At 30.0% G+C, this 17,291-nt stretch overlaps 4 protein-coding genes across 4 annotated transcripts; 1 reads left to right on the forward strand and 3 right to left on the reverse strand.

Annotated features, from left to right (window-relative positions):
* The first annotated feature begins 651 nt into the window (after window positions 1-651).
* Window positions 652-2,034, forward strand: LOC145744845 (uncharacterized). The gene is made up of 4 exons (XM_082562801.1): window positions 652-888; window positions 1,180-1,331; window positions 1,489-1,639; window positions 1,859-2,034. Exons 1-4 carry the CDS (start codon window positions 863-865, stop codon window positions 1,914-1,916), a joined length of 387 nt encoding a protein of 128 aa, XP_082418927.1. The 5' UTR covers window positions 652-862; the 3' UTR covers window positions 1,917-2,034.
* Window positions 2,027-6,248, reverse strand: LOC145744844 (uncharacterized). The gene is made up of 7 exons (XM_082562799.1): window positions 6,032-6,248; window positions 5,330-5,487; window positions 4,858-5,013; window positions 4,532-4,763; window positions 4,251-4,388; window positions 3,993-4,131; window positions 2,027-3,817 (listed from the first exon to the last, which is right to left on the reverse strand). Exons 1-7 carry the CDS (start codon window positions 6,151-6,153, stop codon window positions 2,939-2,941), a joined length of 1,824 nt encoding a protein of 607 aa, XP_082418925.1. The 5' UTR covers window positions 6,154-6,248; the 3' UTR covers window positions 2,027-2,938.
* A 3,473-nt stretch (window positions 6,249-9,721) lies between these two features.
* On the reverse strand, window positions 9,722-12,913 carry LOC145745434 (aquaporin-8-like). Its single transcript, XM_082563513.1, has 6 exons — window positions 12,579-12,913; window positions 12,271-12,381; window positions 11,593-11,719; window positions 11,297-11,490; window positions 10,917-11,057; window positions 9,722-10,760 (listed from the first exon to the last, which is right to left on the reverse strand). Exons 1-6 carry the CDS (start codon window positions 12,761-12,763, stop codon window positions 10,631-10,633), a joined length of 888 nt encoding a protein of 295 aa, XP_082419639.1. The 5' UTR covers window positions 12,764-12,913; the 3' UTR covers window positions 9,722-10,630.
* A 189-nt stretch (window positions 12,914-13,102) lies between these two features.
* On the reverse strand, window positions 13,103-17,137 carry LOC145745433 (estradiol 17-beta-dehydrogenase 11-like). The gene is made up of 8 exons (XM_082563512.1): window positions 16,952-17,137; window positions 16,715-16,835; window positions 16,429-16,541; window positions 16,021-16,165; window positions 15,730-15,842; window positions 14,881-15,138; window positions 14,625-14,702; window positions 13,103-14,543 (listed from the first exon to the last, which is right to left on the reverse strand). The coding sequence occupies exons 1-8, from the start codon at window positions 17,020-17,022 to the stop codon at window positions 14,516-14,518; spliced, it is 927 nt and encodes a 308-aa protein (XP_082419638.1). The 5' UTR covers window positions 17,023-17,137; the 3' UTR covers window positions 13,103-14,515.
* Window positions 17,138-17,291: the final 154 nt, after the last annotated feature.

A 17,291-nucleotide genomic window follows, 5' to 3' on the forward strand; every position in this document is an offset into this window, starting at 1 on the left:
CGCACTCGACCTTCCCACATCGAGGATAAAAATATATACAGAAAAAACTTAGAGAATAAAGGTTTACGTTATAGCGCCTTTTGTGGCGTTTATATTTTGCAATTTACTGTAAGAAGAGCAGTTTTTTTTAAGATTAAACTTTTTTAATATGCTAAATCAACATTGTCAAAGTTAAAACTACATCGTAGTTGAATTCTTTATCTTTCTAAAGTAACATAGTCAAAGTTAAAACTACATCGTAGTTGAACTCTTTATTCTGCTAAATTAACAACAACAAATAAGTTGGTATAAAGCAAGATGGGGGTTGGAAATTTAAAGGAAAGAGAATTAAGAAGCTAGCAAATAAATGAACAAAAATTGAAGAATGGTGAATAAAGGGACGTAAAATTAAAGAACAAAAAATAAAAAAAAGGCGTAATTTTATATTTTTAAAGATAATATTTAACTTACAATAAATGCAAAAAAAGACTTTTAAAAAATGTCATTAAATGGTTGGACAAAAAACGGGTAATTCAACTTGTTTTTTAGCAACAAAACAAGTACCCGTAAATATTAATTTACCACCAAGTTCAATCAAGTGTAAAATTCTTACTCCTTATCGAGTTGTTTTTTTATTTTGCAGTATCACAACTTGCTAAAATTAAAAGCTCTGTAGGTAAAATTTTCAAAAAGTTAGTTCAGTTAAAAAAATTAATTAATTGCACGTTAAGGCTAAATAGGCTATAAAATTGATTTATGCAGTTTAGCACATTTAAATAAGGATGTGTGTGTAATTAAATTCATTTTTTTAGAAAAAAAACATTTGTCAAGTTAAGTTATATTGTTATTTAGTTTAGTATTTATACCAAATATACTAACAAAAATGTCGATTGTTGCAGTTCCATTGCCGTAAGTATCAAGTAACATAAAATAGTCAAATATAAAGAAATCTATCTTATAAATGCTTAAAGTGTAATATAGTTTGGCTGATTTATTCGCTTTGGTATATGACTAAACCTAGACCCGGTTGTGTTTTTTGTAATATTGTGGAGCCTATAGCAGGGCTGTATTGAAAATCAAAAACATGACTTCGAGTCTTATTAAAAGGCAATATTTGCAAAATAACGCCCATGCTTAATAGTGAAGGGTTAATATTCTATCGTAAATGAAACCTTTTTTTAAAATATTAAAACCAACTAGAGAAGCGCAGATCGAAGAATGTGAAAACTTGAAGGAACGAATAAAGAATAATGACGTCATAATTGTGGACGTCAGACTCCCCGACGAGATCAAGCAAAACGGAAAAATTGAATCTGAAAGATGGATGAACATTCCTGATTATTTGGGAGTTGGTAATTAAGTTATTATTTAAAAAGATTATTTTTTCACCCCTCACAAAAAACAATTTGCAAAAAAAATTGTTTTTGGACAATACGTGGTACCAGTTTATTGAGTATACCTTTAAAAAATAACAAAATAAAACACTTAAAACTATGTTACCTGATTTAGGTACTGAATTTTCGCTCAGCAACGAAGAGTTTAAGAACAAATACGGTATAGACAAACCAGAGAAACCAGGCAACGAGCTCGTTTTTCATTGCCTTGGAGGTAAAAAGGGATCCAATTCTGTAGCTGCTATGACAAAAATTGGATACAATAGGTATTAAGAATTATGTTATTGCTTCTTACATGTTAAAAGCATAAATGAAGTAAAGGGGTTAGAGATGTGCTTTCAATCGTTAACGTTGACAATAGTAATGGGAACACGAAAATAGGTTCATAAAAAAGAAAGGACGATATCGACTTCACAAAATTTATTTTAAGCATAGGGTAACAACTTTCGGTATTTACCTAATATGAAACTTATGTGTTTTTTTAGTTGTCGAAATCTGAACGGTGGTTTTATGAGTTGGTCTGCGATGAAAAAAGAACAATAAAAAGTTTAATTTTAAGTGTATAAAATTTAACGATTTTAATATATATTGATTACATATCCGCTTATAATAATAAAAATGTAGTTTATAGCGTCTAAACAATACGTTTGTGGTGCAATTTTGTTCGTAGAAAACAAAGTGTCATCTTTTTTATTTATAAAATGTTTAAGGGTAGGGTATATTTACAAAAAAAAGAAACTTGAAAAGATACAAAAAAGATTATAAAAACGATAAAAAATAAGATAGGCTTTTCTAAATTTGCTTAAAGCAAAATAATAAACACTTAATCTTACTTACTAAAATTAATAACTAATCATTAAGCAAAATTAGGTACGAAAGAATTAATTTTACATAGGCTTATAAGACGAGTTAAAAAGAAACACAAATATTGCCATTTGAAAAGTTGCATTAAAAACTTCAATAAAGTGTATATTTAAAACAAATAAAAAAATCTTTGGCACTATGCTAATTATAAAAAATATGATAAGATGTATTAGAAAACAGCGTGATGAATAAAGGCACTTACAATGATGGGATTGATTTTTGAACTTTAAGTTTACATTTTTAAGTGCTTTAAAGATATTGTTTTTATATATATAACGCCATCGTTTATTAAACCATACAAAAAATTTGCTTTAATAAAAAGCTGGGAACCAAACCGTTAATACGTTTGTTATTAATTTAACGAAATTAAATTTCGCGTTAAAAATTAACTTTTCGTAATTTTTTAAACGGTGTATGTAAATGCCATATGACCACTATGCCAGCTATAAAAACTTATTTTAAACTTACTTTAGTTCAGTTAGAATATCAACTAAAAAATAAACTATTGTTTGTTTCAATAGCGTAGGCGTAACCACCAAAGCTTCTAAACAGCAAAACAGAGCATGTGACAAAGAGTTACCGCCCACGCTTTAATACGTCTTAAGTCGTTATTTTGAAGTATATTTTACATTTAAAATATGTAAGTGCAAGTTTAGAGCATTATACACAAAGTATATTCTACTTTACTTTTGATGCGCACTTTAGACCAAACTACCTCGAACTGTTTCAGAATTCCCAACTTCTTCGTAAAGATGGCCATGAGGATTTCCTGCATACAAATTGTCGTGGTTTCTACATGGGTTTTGTCTCAGGTTGTTGTGCTGTTGATTGTAATCTGGAGAATAAGCATAACTTGAATACCTTGGATCTCTTACAACAAACGGATTTAAGACTGGGCTTGACCACGAATGACGAACCGACGGGACTATCTGCATTTGTACGACTGGAACTTGTACTACTGGAACAAAAGGATCTTGGCTAGGTTGGTTAAAGTATGAAGATGTCCCCTCTTCTCTACGCTGATCTCGAGCAATCATTTGACGGCTGTCTGGTTCACTATCTGTTGCGCTTGTATTTAATGTGCTGGATGACCTCTGCTTTTTTGAGTGGTCCTTTTTATTACAAGTCTTAATGTAAATACTCATTGCAAAGATGAACACCAAGATTAAAATAACCACACCTCCAATTAAGGCATTATACACGTGCTGGTCCTGTCCTGCGTTATTCATATTCATGCTACCATCTCTTTTATCAACAGCACCAGGCCCTTTTACAGACCGAGTGGATGTTGTAACTGATACATGTACACTTGGAGTTTGACTAGGTAATGTTACTGTCGTTGTGGGTAATAGCCGTGTGATGTTCGCATGTTTGGTTGATGTTGTTGTTGTTTTTATTGTTGTTGTTGGCGGTGGTGGTGGTGGTGAAAATGATGTTGTTAATTTTAAAGGCAAAGGAATTTCTTCAGGAAAATGAGACCGGGGAAGAGAGCTAAGCTTCTTACCAGCGACATTATTTGGTAGTTTACAATCAATGTCATATTCTTTCATTTTATGGCCTTCTTGGTTTATAACATAATCCTTAAAGTATCAAAATACACATAAACTTTTTACCTTGGCAAAAACAGATACCTAAAGCGCCAAGATAAGCTCATAATAAGCACCATAAGTATGGTGTTAGACAAGATATTACTTTGGCGGGCAGATAAGCTTATATACTATATTACTAATCTTTTAAAAGAAAAGACGAATTTACCCAATACACTTGTATATTGTTGTCACAAAGCCAAGGATTGTTGTTAAGTTTTATGCTTAAGTTAGTTGAAATTGATTGAAACCAGCTCCTTAAAGGACAGCTCAAAGAATTGTCGTTCAAGTAAACACTTTGCAGCTCGCTGCAAAAACTTATTTTTAAACATGTTGTTTTTCTCATGCAAAACTAAACTCTTTCCTACAATTGGTACCAATAGGATACTAAAAAGTTCAAATTTACATATCGAAACAATCAACTTACCTCTGATTAGCAAATAAGGAAGAAACAATGTATATCAAGCGATTTGAACTTAAATCAAGAGAATTCAATTTTTTCGAGTTTTCAAATGTGCTGTTGTCAGTGACATTGGTGATTTTATTTTCATTTAAACTAAGAGTTCTGCACATTAGAAAAACTGTTGTGACACTTACTAAGAATAACAAAACGCTAAACCACATCCTTACACATTTGTCAGAATTACAAAGCTTTTTTATTAAAGGGTTGTCTGTTGGTTTATATAAATTAATCAAATTCAAATTTACCTTAAGTTTGTTGTTCCATTAAAAATTCCAGCACCTATAAATGCAATTTGGTTTTTGCTTAAATCTAGACTGATTAAGTTGACCAGCTGACAAAATGAGTTTACTTCAATCAAATGGATTTGATTGTTTGACAAATCGAGTCTTTCCAAATTACTTTGTCTTGCTAGTAACCCGTAGGAAATAGACTTGATGGCATTAGATGCCAGTATCAGGGTTTTAAGTTTTTTGACATCTAAAAGTGTTAAAATTTGTATCTATTAAGTATTTTTACAGTGTAGTTTTTTTATTATAGAACCACACACTTTTAAAACAAACAAAGTTGTTACTTTTAAATGCTTCAGGGTCAATTCTTTTAATTTTATTGTTGGAAAGGACAATTTCGGTCAAACGCGGTGACTTCGAAAAGGCATCGTTTTCGATCTCTTTGAGGTCGTTTCCGTCCAAGTTAAGGATAAACAACTGGGTATAACAGGCCAATTTGTCTAAAAAATATAAACATAAATTTGTCTAAAAAATATAAACATAAAATATAAGACTGTATTTAAGTTGATTGTTTATTGCAATGTTGACAAAACAACATAACCCCACACATAGGTAATTAAGTATAATTAGCATACAAATTAAACATAAGCATTGTATTAACTATGATTAGAGCACTTATACCAGCACTTACGAAGCGATAAGAAATTAAAACAAACAATAAAATATCAATTTAGGTGTAAATAATTAACTTTTGTGCAAAGGCTAAACGTGTTTTAATTGCAGACGAATACATAAAACAAAACAAAGATTACAAACTTGGGTCGATGGACTTGATAGAGTTGTTTTGCTGCAACAACTGCATACTCATACGCGGGGGCGTATAAGCAAATACTTGGTCTGGGGTAACAATTTCTGTTTGCTCTTTGCGGTTCTGGCATTGCAACTTCATAGGGTACTCGTATGAAGCAAAACATCTAAATATATTTTAGTAATGCTTTACTATAAAAAACACGACTTTAATAAAAAAATAAATATAGAACTTAATACAAATAAGTAAGACAGCAACTTAAGTAAAGTGTAGTATGATTAAAGAGAAGATTATGTAGTAGCAAACCTTAACTTGCACTTTTGCGGGTTTTAAACAAGATTATTAGTCTTGTTATGTTTTAAAAGTACAAGCAAGGTTTAAGCGCCAAAACAACCGCATGGGAAACTACCTATAGGCCAACTTTGCTAGCTTCCGTCAAAACAAAAGTATCGCCGAATTGTTCTACAGTTCTCTTTTTTAACTAAAAAAAGTTAACTGCCTAAATTGTTGTGTTACTTTGTCTTTTATTTTCCATGACAATACAATAAAGTCATTTTTTTCCGCAAATGATATGCTAAAAATGTCACCCTAAAAAGCTATATACGAATAACGATAACAATAAGAACGTGTAATTCAAGATTTCCTTGGAAATCCAAGCTAATATAATCAGTACGCACAAAAGTAATAATACAAGGTAAATCAATTCTTACTGTTTGTCAAGTTGTTGTGAACTTTTTTGATTCCAATCACACGTAACCTCTGAAATCGTGTAAACCACCTGCGCAAAATAATCATGGACAAAAATAATGATTATAACCGAACACCTACGCATTATGCATTTCACATACTACTGTTAGTAACAACATTGTGCTTTTATTTAATTAGTTTTTAAGTTTTTATTTGCCGTTCTGTAAAAAAAAATAAAGTTACCATAAAATAACGTAATGCAGCTTGCAGGAACTAAAAGTTTAAAAACCAACCTAAAACCACCCTTTTGTGTTTGCGCTACAAAATTAAAAAAAAGCAAAAAATACAAACTAAAAAAGAAATATAAAGGCCTTTTAAAAATGCTTTTAGTCGCGTTTTATAAATGGGTTTAGGTTTGTATTTTAATGCTTTTTAATTTTTTAGCCAAACACATAACCTTTTATACTTTTTAAAATGAAAATGAAAAAGCTAATTAACAATATGCTTTGCTGCAAAAGCAAACCGTTTTATTATGCACACAAGACAAAACAAATTCAAAGTCTAGTAAGTTAAAAACTACCTTCGCTTTTTGCAAAATATTGACATGGCCTGACATAAACTTTTACAGCGAATGTTATTGTGGGCGGAACTCGCGCTATTAGCCAATCAGCTGCAGACTGGGAAAACCAAACTTGACGCTTTACTGTTTTTGTTTAAATCCATAATCTTAAATTCAATTAATCGCGAAAAACAGCTTAAATGTAAGATATATTCTTGAAAATAAGTAAGTTTTGCTATAAATCAGTCGCCCAAGGCGTCCGTTTAGTTGTCATTTACGAAATAAACACTGTTAAATAAAGTGCATTGGTAGGTACTTGGTTTTCGGTTCCTGTATTTACCTTTTACCTTATTGCTGCAATGCTTTCTTTAAACCAGTCTCCTAGTAATAGTTAAAACAGAAAAAAAATCCAAATAGCGAAAATAGGAACTAAATGCTCGTTTGATATTAAACAAATCGAAAGGTAAATTTGTATTTGGTTATAGTAAATATGCTATAAGTACTTGAAACCTTCATATCTCTTTGTCACGTTTTTAATTCCAAACTTTGAAGTTATAACTATTGTGTAGTTCGTATTACTTTTATAAATGCGCAAACAACTTTACTAAAATAAACATATGGGCTTTGTTTGGCGTTTAAGCCAAAGTTACAATCAATCAAGCGTGTTAGGAACAACAAAAGCCATATAAACCTTTCAGATGGGTTTTGGAACAACAAGCCGCCGTAAAAATAAAAAAAAGCCATAGTACGACATACAACATTTGATGCAAAAAACGAAAATGTTTATAACTTGCGTATGGGTATAAATTTATCAAGGACAGTATATATAAGGATTTCGTTAAAGACAGTAAACACAAGTGATTGTTTTAGGTTTACAACATATTAAAAATACTTTTTTAGATATTTCTAGCAAATCACTTTTATTTAAAACAAAAATTATATCATTCTTATCTAAACTGTTGTTAGGCCTAGGTTTGGCATTTTATTTTATTAACTAGTTATAAAAAAAGTTATTATAAATGTTTATATTTAACAAAATGTATTTACTTTTTTTTATATTTATTTTAACAGTTTAATATCGTTTAAGTTTTAAATGTGGTAAAAATTTTAATAGAAATTTTTTTTTATTACTTTAATGTATTTAGCGATACATTGCATTTATAAATTTGAAACATTGTGAAAAATTCTATTTGACAACAACTAAATTTTTGCATATAACATAAAATACCTAATTAAAGTTAACATGCATAAATAAATTAGATAACAAATAAAAACAGTTGCATCTGATTTTAAATTCTTTAAATTATTAAAGTTCCATAGTTGAAAAAACTAACTAACTGTACTACAAATTTTTTTGATTCTTTCTAATTTACAAATTTTAGTAAAAAAGTAGCGAAATAGGTAAATTAGGCAATGCGTTGTTGGGGCAATTAAAAAAGTCATCCCTACGCTAAAGACGATTGCCCATGTCGGGTTATTCCCCCAATCAACGATCTTATAGACCGAGGAATTTTGGTTAGTTGCATGTAGTATAAATAAAAAAGTGCAGTACAGAACGGTAAAGATAGAGACGTAAACAAAATGAAAAATCCTAATCGGGATTCGATTTACAAAAAAATCCAACAAAATTAACAAAGAATTAAGAAAATGTAAATTTAGGTTAAGGAACGATGCATCGAAAGTCCCATCTTTGTCTTTCCATTCCATCGTTACGTACATCACAGAAACGGCGAATGATATGCTTAGTGACGTCACAAAGAGCATGCTGGTAAGCACGTGGTACCATTTCAGCTCATGGTCTTCTAACAAATAAAAAAAATTAATTAAATCAACTGCAAAAAATAACAAAAAACCACTATTATAATTTGGGTGATCAAAATAGTTCGTAAAAATTGATTTAAAAAAATATTGCATATGGCATTGGCGCGATTTGAACTCAAGATCCTTCGGTTCGTAATTTAATACCATTTAAATATACCTTCAATATGCCATAATACCAGTTTTAAAAAGGGGTTTATTCAAAAATACCAAATACCCTAGGTGGTTTTCATTTAATTAAAATTGAGAAAGGAAAAATAAAAGTCTTTAAAACAGAAAATTAATTCTGTATAAAGAAATTAAGAGGTTAAAATAACAAATATTATTAAATGAAAAGTGATATTGATATGGTAAAGTTAAAATTAATAAAATTTCTAAAATTTGTTCAACACTATATATCATTTCCAGATATTTTTTTAAAACAAAACCAATGAAAATTAATTAATTTTGTCGTTTGTATAAATAATGGCTTAGTCAATGATAATAATTTATGACTTGTATTACACAGGCGAAAACAATAGCTCATCGTTCAATTATGTATTCAAAAAATTTATGATTTTTCAAATTTTTTTATATCAGTACTACGTTATTACTAAGTTTAAACTGCTTTTTTGTGATTTCGTTTACAATTTTTGTTAATATTTTAAAAATTTAGTAAATTAAGATACCTTTTTTATTTGATTCTGTGGTAATGCTATCAGACTGCTCAACAATAATAAAACATCTATCCTCGTTTGTAAGTGTTGTCTTGGCGACTGATTTTTTCTTGGTCGGCTTAATGCACAAGCTGAGTAGAGCAAAACCGAAAAATAAACTTAATTGGCCTTGGTTCCAATGAGATAAATATTGGCAGAATTTCCACTTGGAAGATTTTAAAGAAAAGTCGACCAGCATACAAATTGTCCAAAACAGAAACACAACTGTTCTGTAGCAAGTAAAAAAGCGCTTGCTGATGGCCCACTATCAAAATATTAAATGATTTTTTATCAAGAAGAACTACATCTTTATTTATGATTATTTTATAAAAATCTTGTTCTAATTAGGGCTTACTTACGATAAGCTAAACACTTATTTCCTTCCGTTTGAAGCGGAAATTTAAGAATGATAAATACAGTTTCTTAAGCTTAAACTTAGTAACAACATTCTACATAACTTTATATAATAGTTAGTTTTTAAATAAAAACAAGTCACTTACCCTCGAAAATAAAAAGTCACTCGCAGAGAACTTGTAAAAACCAAAACACTTCAACTGAAATTGCTGTCGAAAGCTGAGTTCCGGCATTCTGATATAGTCTGTTATTTCCCTACCTTGACAACGTAGTCACAAAATAATTGACCAATTTCCTTGCTAAATTACAGATACGTGATAGACTGATCCTGTGAGCTATGAACCCTTATAAAATATAGGTCCAAAACCTTAACAAAAACGGTTGTGTTTAAGAAAAATAGGCTAGTAAGTATTTATTCATAATTAAATAATGAAAAAGTTAGGTTAACTTTTTCTTTTTTAAACAAACGCCATGACGTAATATTTTATATTTAAATCTTTATAACGAACTTTATTTCGTTTGCGCGTTGTTTAGGAACAATTACGCGAAAAAGTCACTTCTCTGTTTGTATTTATATTGTTAATTTATTATCGCTTGTCATGTTATGATACCATACGCCCGGAAAAACGAATCACAAACAAATTTACTAACAACCCTACTATTCCTTATGTAAAATTAACTAATTTCGGGCTACTAATACCAAACCTTCAAGGCACGAAATTTTGTGTAAACGCTCAATTCGAATTTTTTCGATTGGCCAAAACAGGAAAAACCGATGAATTTCGTATTATAGGGTGACTGTAAACGTCCGGGTAACTATAAGTTAAAGTCTGTTTACATCATTAATACTATAAACGGCCTAAAATACTGTCATATTAATGTATCATAACATGAGCATGATAAGTATTGGCTTTATAAAGTATCAACAAGGTTACCAGTTATGTTGGTTGACTAATATACATACATGTTATTTTTAACATAATCTTGAAAAGGTAGATTTGACTTATACAGTATTTCGAAAGGTTACTTTATTACAAAACCCAATATACAAAGTTTTTATATACATAATTAATAAAAAATTAATAATATTGGCGTTATAAAATAGCATATTAAATATGGTTAGTTATTACTATATACATTTTATTAAAAAAAAGAATTTGGCATTGACGTAAGGTAAAAAATTGCTTATAAATTTTTTACAGTTGGCTTAAACGGTTATCCTCATTTGCTCGTTTTGAACCATTTGCGTTTGACGCATTCGTTTCATTTTTTAACCAATCTGATAACTTAATCATCCAAACCTTATCAGCAGGAGCAAAAAAACACCTTAAAAATATTTTTAAAATGCAGACAGTGGTATAAAGCGACTAAATTAGATTAAACATTAACTACAAAAAAATACTTAGTTAAAACCTTTATTTCATAGCAATTTTGATATTAAATAATTGCTAAAGTATTGTATTCTGCAAGCGCAATACTTACATATAAATTACAGCGAAAAATGCAGCCCCCGACAAATCGCCCACCCACCAAATCCAGTGATTATCCCAAACGCTCCCCCCTAAAACAACAGCTGGTCCGATCGCTCTAGCTGGGTTTAAGCAGCCAGCCCCGATCCAGCGCCTACATTTTAATTTTTTTTTATTGCAAGAAAGGTGACTTTTTTGCCTAATGAAGGATAACTTTTGTTTTAAATGCCAATTTCCAAGTTATTATTAAGATTAATTAAAAAAAAAATTAGTAGCAAGGTCAAAAAAAATAGTAGCTAGTTTTATAATATATAAAGGTAAATATTTAGTAAAAATACGCTTTTAACCCGAATTTAAATATGTAGGATCTTATCAAAATATTGTTTAACTCACCCTGCAAGAATACCTTGAAATACAGTAATTCCAATAGCCATTGGCCCAGTAGCTTGATCGTAAGTCTTATCTACTAGCATGGCTACTGTAAAAAACACCATGACTCCAGTAGTTATAAACTCACAGCCAAAAATCGCCCCTTTGTTTGCTTGATTTGAAATCAAAAAGGGACCGATGCTGTCGCCTCTCATTGACTGGAAAAATTAAAAAAATAGGCTAAGGCTTATACAACCATACAAAAAAACGAAGCACAAAAACATAAGAGTACGGACGTAGAAATCAAAGTTTAAAATCACCTGAGCAATTAGGGCACCGATAACAGATCCAAGACTCTGTAGTATAATAAAAGGAATATATTTCCAAGGTGAAAGCACACCGCTTACTAACAAGCCAGTAGATATTGCCGGATTGAAGTTAATGATACTGTAAATCATAAAATATTAACAGTTATAATTGATAAATTAAAATAGGCATTATAGCATATTTGGCAATTTGCAAAAACAGTTTGCTTATTACAAATTTTGAATTGTTTTGCTAACATAGCATTTTACAACCGGTTTTTAGTTCGAACTGGGATAAAATAACCGAAAAAACAACGCGGGATAACCCTAATATGGGTCGTCTGCATAAAAACAATCTGAATGCTGATTAGTTTTTTTTTTGTGATTTTAAAAGACCACAGGCCTAGCATCAAATATCATTAAGGTAAAAACTTCAAAATGTTTGGCGAAGTTTTAGACAAGGTTGTGTTTCGAAAACTCAAGGTTATGTTTCGAAAACAAACATGTCCAGCATTTTAAAACTAGTCTTTGCTGCCCTAGTTTTTGTTTATTAGTTTGTTAGTAATCATTCGGCAAGTAACCCGTAACAAAACCTGTTTTAATTTTAAACATGTGTCCTACTAATAGCCCGGGGTACTGGTAAGCAGTTTAATATCAAAATTTTGTGTTTTGGGTAAATTTTTAGTAACATACCATATTTTCCAATAAACAACAATAAACATCCACACTGCAAAACCAGCTTGGAACGCAGGCATTAAAGCTGAAGTCACATAATTGGCAGACCATTCCTCTGGAAGTACAGTTCTATAACATCAGAAATTAAAAATTAATTAATTAGTATTATTTACAAATATTTATTTGCCAAAGTACAATTGTTAACACACGATATAGCTTTATAATTTTAAGGCATTTTGTTGTTTAATTGAAAATTTACCCACACAGTCCACTTTTTTAACTTATATCGCTAAAAAAATTGTGTAAATACTACATTTTTAACATACCTGTTAAGATTAACATAGATTATAGGCTCAGTAGTCGCAGCAGCCATGGATCCCCAAAATGTGTGCAATATCATGGTAAAAAATTCAGCAAACAAGGGCTGTACTACTGTCAGTAGTATTTTTGATCTAGGCGCTTCTTTATAGCGTTGGATCAGAGTTTTTGTTTCTTTACATTCTTCTCCCATAATGAGCTTTCGTAAACTATATACTATACGTTAAAATTCCTGTTTAGGGAGTTTATATTAAACTTTAGAACAGTTCTAATATGAAGTATTACTACAGTTAGATATTACTACTTAAATCTGGTAAATATGTTATATCTGTTAGGCCAACGCTTAAACTAAAATGAATTTTCTGGTAAATATTAGGACGATAGCCTAGACCGACTCTACTGATGCTTGTCGAATATTTTAAAGCACAACTTGATCCTTTTTCAACCAAAAAAAGTAAAACAGCTGACTGGGTAAAATCAGCTCTTGGCCTAAAAAAACGTCCAAGTTGTTGAAAAATTACATTAGGCTATATTTAATAATGCATTGAAACAAGTTAATACATGATATAAAACACAAAACGTCGTTAAATTTAGTAGTTCTCTTTACATAAAATTACAATAACTTAATGAGCAATAGCAGAGTTTTTACAACCGTTTTTGCCAACAAAAACAGACCGAAAAACAAATCGCATAACTTGCAAAAAACGCATGGTGGTCTTCGTAGTTGAAATTACTGAAAACATTTTAATTGGCGATATCTGTTTCGAAAAGTGCTTAGCATATATTTTTCGCATTTTGAGCAAGAAGGTTAATAAAAATAAACTTTACGCCATTTATATATCGATTTATTATCTTTTTTTGTTTTTAAGTTTAATTCGTAGAAAAACTGAATAAATTGTTCAGATATACCGAAAAAACTGACATTGTTTAACCTTTTTTAGTTTAGGTTAACCCGATTGCGCTATACTTAACCACTTATTCACAAGCAACTTTAACCTTTTTGACATTATTTACAATTCTTTTCGACTAACTTTGTGCATGTATTCTTATAACTTGCATAAATGTGGTCGGTTTGTTTACAGAATTTAGGTACAAAAACATGTTTTTTTCTAGATTTTTAAACTTTAAAATCTTATTAACTATTTGGATCAATAACATATTGTTTTCTAGTTATGATGACACATGCAGAATTAATACGTCAATCGGCTTGCTATTAATTTTTATACCAGCAAAACACGTACGTAACAAATTTTTGGCGCATGTTTAATTTTTTAATAATGTTACCATTCAAAACGACTGTTATAAATTACCAACTATACATTCACAACACACCAACTAAACAATCACACCAAAATCATTTTGATACTTAAATAAACTATATATTCTAACAAATCATATTTCTAAAAAAACTTAATAAGGGTTTCATTCCTTATTTTAATTTACTAAATCGTGATATACTAACATATATAATTACTCAGTATATTTTTAATATAAAGAACCATTTTTTACGCGTGGTTTTTGCTAAAATGCTGTTTTAAAAGCAAGCGAACATAAAACTTGAATTCTGGTTGATTTTGAATTCGTTTTTTTTTGTACAGTATTAATTAGGCGCAACCGCATAACTGTTTCTGCTTTCCTTACTTAAAATTTTCACCTGCTGCTTTTGCACGCTCTTGATACCGGTATAGCGTTACAACGAGCGGTCACGCGATTTTTGTCAAGACTTTAACTTTGGAGCAGTTCCAGATAAGACAAGTTATTTTAAAGAGTAACGCATTGTTAACTTTCTTTAACTAATTGCCTATTTTTGCTATAACTAAACTGTTATCCAATTTTAACTAAGTCAGAGCTTGTTAATTATTTCGTTTAACAATATTAGTATTTCATTATGATGAATTGTTGCATCGATTAAAATAACGGAATACGAGCACTTGATGATAAATGACTACACTGGATTGATTGAATATACATTCCTAATACAAAATTACAAAAATTATACACACTACAATACTTGAGGCAAAGTAAAGTATTTTCTCATGATAAATAGGAATTACTTTTTCTTAGAAATCGTATCAAATTCTGGGTTTATAAAATCGAAAACAACTTCCGCAACACATGCTGGTAAAATAGATCTGAAAATAAATAAAAATTCAAAGTAAATTTCGTTCAAAGTAAATTTTCGTCAAAAGCCTTTTATTGTATATATATTTACTATACCAGTTTTGGATATTTAAATTTTAAATTGATCAAGCATTTGTTTTAAAACTTTGTATATAGAAAGATGTAGAATTTTAAAAACAATTTAACTACCTTAAAAGTACGCTGATTGCTTTACGTGGTATTTCAATATTTACTTGGTCCGTCAAAACACCATGTATTATTTCATTAACCACATGCTCGGGTTCAAGATAAGGGCACATAGAATCAATTTTAACACTAGGGTTGCTAATTATGCCTGTTTTAACAAATGCAGGAAAAACGCACGTGGTTTTGACCGCGCTAATATTTTGGCGGCGAAGTTCTCTTCTAAGGCCTTCCATAAATCCAGTAACAGCATGTTTTGATGAGCTATGTTAAAAATATGTTTACATGTTTGCAATTGGATATCAAACTATGTTTTTGTACAGTTTGTAACATTAAAAAAAGGTTAAAATTTAGGAGAATTAGTAAAAAAATATATTAATTACATAGACAAAAAAAATAGCCTTTATGAATACCAATATAAGTTTAAGTATATAAAAAATCAATTGGTAAAAAAAACTGTATTAATCAACCAGCAGCGAAGCATTGTGGTCAGAACACTTGCTACACTATGAAAGGTTGTGGGTTCGATCCCCACTGCTCTCATGCTGTAGCGCCCTTGAGTAAGGCGCTTTAAATGATATGAACACCTTCTGAGCCAGCACTTAATCAGCAGCTTAATATTTGGGGATTTATATTCCATAATGTCCCAAACTGCCAAAGTCAACTCGAGACTGGGTCGGGGTAACCGATGTTACTTTATGTTTAGGTCCTAATGTCGACTTTTCCACATTGAAAATAAATAAATAAAAAAATGAAAAAATAAGTTTTTGGTTTTATGATACCACATTTTAAGTCATATGATATCATTTTTAATTCATATAATGCTATAAAAATATTTCGTTTGCATAATTTTACGTGTAACTGGTCATAAATGGAGTTCCATTTCCCGAAATTCCACTAAAAGATGACATGGCAATAATATGGCCATAATTTTTCTTTTTCATTGCTGGTAAAAATTGACGAATCATCTAAAAGTTTAAATAATATCTGACACTACATTTAAAAAAAAGTATTTATGCAATATTTTAGCTATGTGAGTAATCACCCATTTTTTCTATTAAATAAAATATAAATTCTGGGTTTAATAAGCATAAGTAACCTAAAATAAATAATAATATTACATTTAAAAATATATTTTTATTTTACCCAAAAATGGGAAATGATGTTGACTTCAAAAGTTTTCGAAATCATTTCATCTGACAAGGAAAGGATATCATCACAATATAACACTCCAGCATTATTAAACAACATTGTCACATCGCCCAAATCATTCCGAACATTTTCTCCAAGCCTGAAATATAGATTTTAATATATTTATTTAAAAATCATTTAAAAACTGGTTTATCCGGCAACATGGTGTGGTGGTCAGAACACTTAGCTTCACTACATAAGGTCTTGGGGTTCAATCCCCACTGCTTTTATGCTGTAGTGCCCTTGAGTAAGGTCTATAAACGGTATAAATTTCTGCAGAGCCAATACTTAATTAGCAGTTTAATTATCTGTCAACCTTTCCACATAAATGTAAAAAAAATATAAAACAATGATTATTTTTACCTTTTTACAGCTTCCAGATCAGTTATGTCACAAACGTAATCCCAAGCCTTAAAACCAGCTTCTTGAATAAGTTTTGCAGTATTTAAAACTCCTCTTTCATTAATATCCACAATCTTAAAATAAAAATATTTTAAACACGACACAAAGAGTGTTTTAAAATCCTTCTTTATAAGAATTTAAATCCAGTGATATTTTTATGGCAGTAATGGTTTCTACATACAAAACCAAAAGATTAGTATGCTGGTATAATTTCAAAAAACAATATACTCATTTCACATGTACTTACAGCTACTTTGGCTCCTCTTTTTGCAAGTTTAAGGGCCGTAATCTGTCCCATGCCATGACCAGCACCAGTTATTAAAACTATTTCGCCATGAACGGATTTTTCTGCTGGTTTCCAAATGAATCTGAAATATAAAAACAGACGATTTGTATTTTAAAAAAGTGATATCTTTAATACCTGTAATATATATTGCAGTATTAATTAAAGTTAAATTGTTTTAAAAAAACAACCCTATAATACCTTGATAGGCATGTCAAAAGTGCTAAAATAATATTCCAAACTAACAACAGAATGTCAAAAAATAAATTCATTATTAAAACCTATTTTTAAAATATTCTAAAAAGTTTTTCTAAAGTTTAACCCACTACAAAACTATTGAATACAAATATTAAGAGCTGAAGAACATGTAATATCACATGAAAATTCGTAAACATTTAAGAATTAACATCTTGGGTTTGAAATAACAGAATTCACTCAGTTTACAACAAACTTAAAAATAGAAGCTATCGTCATGGTCATGATCTCGATCACGTGTCAAAATAAAATCACGTGCTTCTTGTTTACATAATTTGTTTGTTTA

The sequence above is a fragment of the Corella eumyota genome, chromosome 3 (assembly GCF_963082875.1).
Source record: "Corella eumyota chromosome 3, kaCorEumy4.1, whole genome shotgun sequence".
Lineage (NCBI taxonomy): Eukaryota > Metazoa > Chordata > Ascidiacea > Phlebobranchia > Corellidae > Corella > Corella eumyota.